The 4182-nt window shown below is 53.4% G+C and overlaps 1 protein-coding gene across 1 annotated transcript; it reads left to right on the plus strand.

Annotated features, from left to right (window-relative positions):
- Positions 1–657: 657 nt before the first annotated feature.
- Positions 658–3809, plus strand: LOC148116752 (uncharacterized). The gene is made up of 2 exons (XM_087882363.1): positions 658–3570; positions 3703–3809. The coding sequence occupies exon 1, from the start codon at positions 658–660 to the stop codon at positions 3559–3561; it is 2904 nt and encodes a 967-aa protein (XP_087738489.1). The 3' UTR covers positions 3562–3570; positions 3703–3809.
- Positions 3810–4182: the final 373 nt, after the last annotated feature.

Raw genomic sequence — 4182 nt, forward strand, 5'->3', positions numbered from 1 at the left:
GACTCATCTTTCAAGAAAGCCCACCAGGCTTCGGCTTGGGCGATTCAGGCTGCTACTGCGGCCTCATTCTTCTCACGGTCATCACTCCTGTGGCTCCAACAACTACAGTCCCGCTTACCAGCTCAGGATGCCAGAGTCCATCAGGACTTAAATAAGATAATAGCTGCCACACAGTTCACCTCGGATGCCACGCTAAATGCGGCCAAATTTGCCTCGCGGGCTATGGCTTCTTCAGTCACTTCCCGTCGCCTTTTGTGGCTTAAACCTTGGCACGCTGACCTCAAGGCCAAATGGCGTCTAGCTTCTACACCATACTCTGGGCCTAAATTATTTGGGGCTTCCCTTGACCCATTATTAGTGGAGGACAGGGATAAAAGGAAGGTCCTACCTTCCATTACTAGACGAGCTGATCGCAGGGCTACCCCCTACTATCGCAGGCCACCGGCCCGTAATTTCTTCCAGGAGGGCCCCAGTCAGAGACCTTACTCACAAGGTTCCTTTCGTCCCCAAGATAGAGGTTCCTACAGGGATAAATCCAAACCTTTCGCTCCTCAGAGACGGCCCTTTCGTGGAACTGGCGGACGTCAGTTCCGCCGCCAAAAGTGACTCTCGCTTGATAGCTCCTATTGGGGGGAGGTTGAGCCTGTTTCTCCCCGAATGGGCTCGCAGTACTACAGACCAATGGGTTCTTCATATCATCGAATTCGGCCTCCCATTGGAGTTCCTCTCCCGCCCTCCGAGCCGCTTCGTGCCTTGCCCTGTCTCCAGCTCCCTCAGCAAGCGAAATTTGATGGAGCTCGCCATTCAGCATCTTCTGGAGATCAATGCTGTGGAGGACGTCCCTCGGGAGCAATGGAGACAGGGGTTTTACTCAATTCTTTTCGTGGTTCCGAAGCGCTCGGGGGGATGGAGAGCGATCCTAAATTTAAAATCCCTGAACACTCATTTAGTGTACCGCAAGTTCAGGATGAGTACGCTCAAATCTATCCTGGAGGGAATAAGGCCCGGGGACTTCCTAGCCTCAATCGACCTCTCCGAGGCATACCTTCATATACCCATAGAGCCAGCTCACCGGCGGTACCTCAGGTTCAGCTACGCGGGGCGCCACCTACAATACCGGGCCCTTCCATTTGGCCTGGCATCGGCCCCACGCAGTTTCACCAAAATTCTGGCAGCCTTGGTAGCTCACCTGCGGTCCATACCGATTCGCATTCAGGCTTATCTGGACGATATTTTAATACAAGCCTCGTCCTTAGACAGAGCCAGAACCAATGTATTTCTCACACTGCAAATATTACAGAATCATGGGTTTCTAGTCAACGAGCCCAAGAGTCAATTGGTCCCTCAACAGCGCATAAATCATCTAGGTGCAGTCATAGACACGCAGGTGGGACGGGTGTTCCTCTCCCAGGAGAGGAAAGACAGCCTCAGGTCTCTGATTCGGCATCTGTTACAAGAGCCGACAGCTCCCAAGCTAGAATTGTCCCGTCTCCTGGGGAAACTAGCCTCATCCACAGACATAGTTCCCTGGGCCCGGCTTCATGCCCGCAGCCTTCAATGGCTGCTACTCCCCTATCAGCGGGCAAAGACAGCGGCCTCCAAATCCAAGATCAGGGTCCCCCTGTCAGTACGCCGGTCTTTGCACTGGTGGCTATCCCCGGCTCTGGACAACGGATGCGTCTTCTTGGACATACATCCACTGATTCTGACTACAGACGCCAGTCTGACGGGCTGGGGCGCGCACCTGGGTTCCCAGGTCGCTCAGGGGCAATGGTCCCCGACAGAAGCAAGGTCAAGTATCAACCTTCTGGAACTCAGGGCCATTCGCTTAGCTCTTCTGGCCTTTCATCAGATGGTGCAGGGACAACACTTACTAGTACTTACAGACAATGTGTCGGCAAAGGCACATGTCAATCGCCAAGGGGGGACGAGGTCCAAGACCTTGATGCAGGAGGCTCTTCTTCTCGGAAGGTGGGCGGAATCTCACCTTCAATCCCTCAAGGCGGATCACATCGCGGGGAAGGACAACCTTCAGGCGGACTATCTCAGCCGCACCACGATAGACGCATCAGAATGGCGCCTCAGCCCCGCTCTGTTTCAGGACATCTGTCTCCGGTTCGGCCAGCCACAGGTAGACCTCCTTGCATCCCCAGAGAACGCACAGCTACGCCGATTCTTCACGCGCTATCCATCGCGGGGGGCAGAGGACACAAACGCTCTCCGTTGCCCCTGGCCCCAGGAGCTACTCTATGCGTTCCCGCCGATCCCATTGATCCCGCGGGTCCTTCGCAGAATTGTAGCCGAGAGAGCGGACGTGGTCTTCATCGCTCCTTATTGGCCAAGAAGGCCATGGTTCTCCGACCTCGTAGCCCTCTCAACGACGGACCCTTGGCGACTACCTCCGGAGAAAGTGTCCCTCAGTCAAGGGACAATCCTACACCCAGAGCCCCAGTGGCTCAACCTAACCGCTTGGCGCTTGAAGGGCTCCTCTTGAGGGAAGCAAGGTACTCAGAAGATGTCATCCGGGTTATGCAGGCTGACAAAAAGGAGTCCACCATCAGACTCTACAACATCACGTGGAAGGTATTTATTTCGTGGTGCTCTGCGCGCGAAATTAACCCTTTGTCAGCTTCTGTTCCGCAGGTGTTGGAGTTTCTCCATGATGGCTACACCAAGGGTCTGGCACATAATACCCTCAAGCGGCATGTTGCAGCTCTCGCCACGGTGTTGTCTCCCAGGGACGGCGTACCTCTGTCTCATCACCTTTCCATCCGGAGGTTCCTACGTGGGGTACGAAATCTGCGCCCACCCGTGGTACACCGCTATCCCACATGGGACTTGCCACACGTATTGTCAGCCTTGACAGGTCCACCCTTCGAACCTCTCCGGACTGCCTCCCTTAGATTTCTAACCATGAAAGTGGCCTTCCTGGTGGCCGTGACTTCGGCTCGCCGCATTTCTGAACTGGCAGCTCTATCTGTCAGACCAGATTTATGTGTGATACACTCAGATAGGGTAATTCTTAGACTGGACCCGGCATTCGTGCCAAAAATTAACTCACGGTTCCATCGCGAACAGGAAGTTATCCTGCCTAATTTTTGTCCAAATCCATCTCACCCACTAGAACACAAATGGCGGACCCTTGATGTTCGCAGGGCTTTAAAAATATATATATCTCGGACCGCATCCTCAAGACGCTCCGAAGCCCTATTTATTTCCTTCCAACCCTCATCTTTGGGATCCAAAGTTTCTTCAGTCACCATAGGGCGTTGGATCCGAGCTTGCATTTCCAAAGCTTATGACTCACGATCTCTTCCCATTCCACGTCATATTACAGCTCACTCCACACGGAGTGCAGCTACTACCGCTGCTTGGGCCACGCAGGCCTCCCTCGAGGAAATTTGCCGGGCAGCTACCTGGGCCTCTCCTGTTCCATTCATCAAGCACTACCGTTTGGACACCTTTGCCTCCGCCGAGGCAGCCTTCGGAAGGAGAGTCCTCCAACAGGTTCACCTGGCACCTCGACATCGACCTTCGCAGACCTCCCGCCCGACGAATTAACAAGCTTGGGTATGTCCCACTTCTGACCCACTCCGCATCCCAGTGGGAGAAGAGGCGTTGGACTTACCGTGAACGCTCTTTCTCCAGGGGATGCGGAGTGGGTCAGCCCCTCCCGTCTGCGATTTCTCTTGTATTTTCTAGGCTTGAGACTGTTTTGCAGATCTGCCTTCGTCGAAACAAACTGGAAGGAAGGGAGGCCTGAGTAGGCGTGGCCAAGTTTATCCGACTCAGTGATTGGCCAGACGGGCTGGATCATCCCACTTCTGACCCACTCCGCATCCCCTGGAGAAAGAGCGTTCACGGTAAGTCCAACGCCTCTTATCAGCTCTCCCTATTTAATTTTAACATGCTAACAACGTCTTCCCATGTCTCATTTCTGTTCTTCATTTGGTCTTTCTTGCAGGCCTGTTTGGTCTCTCCGGTACTCAGTAGGTCTTCCTGATACACTAGCTTCAGTGCATCTTCTTCCCTTCCCTTCAGATATTCTTACAATGCCCTTTTTTTTCCTCAACGATCTGATGTACTTACAACATTCCAGGCCTATCTTTTTTCCTGGGCATGTAGAGTTGGTCAGCATTGCTGCAATGATGAAGGGCATGATACATTGTCATTATGTTATTG

This window comes from Pantherophis guttatus, chromosome 1 (assembly GCF_059756535.1).
Source record: "Pantherophis guttatus breed Tessera chromosome 1, ASM5975653v1, whole genome shotgun sequence".
Lineage (NCBI taxonomy): Eukaryota > Metazoa > Chordata > Lepidosauria > Squamata > Colubridae > Pantherophis > Pantherophis guttatus.

What these genes read in the sequence shown, in the direction of transcription:
- LOC148116752 (XM_087882363.1), top strand. Translation starts at nt 658, where the DNA reads ATGGGCTCGCAGTACTACAGACCAATGGGTTCTTCATATCATCGAATT.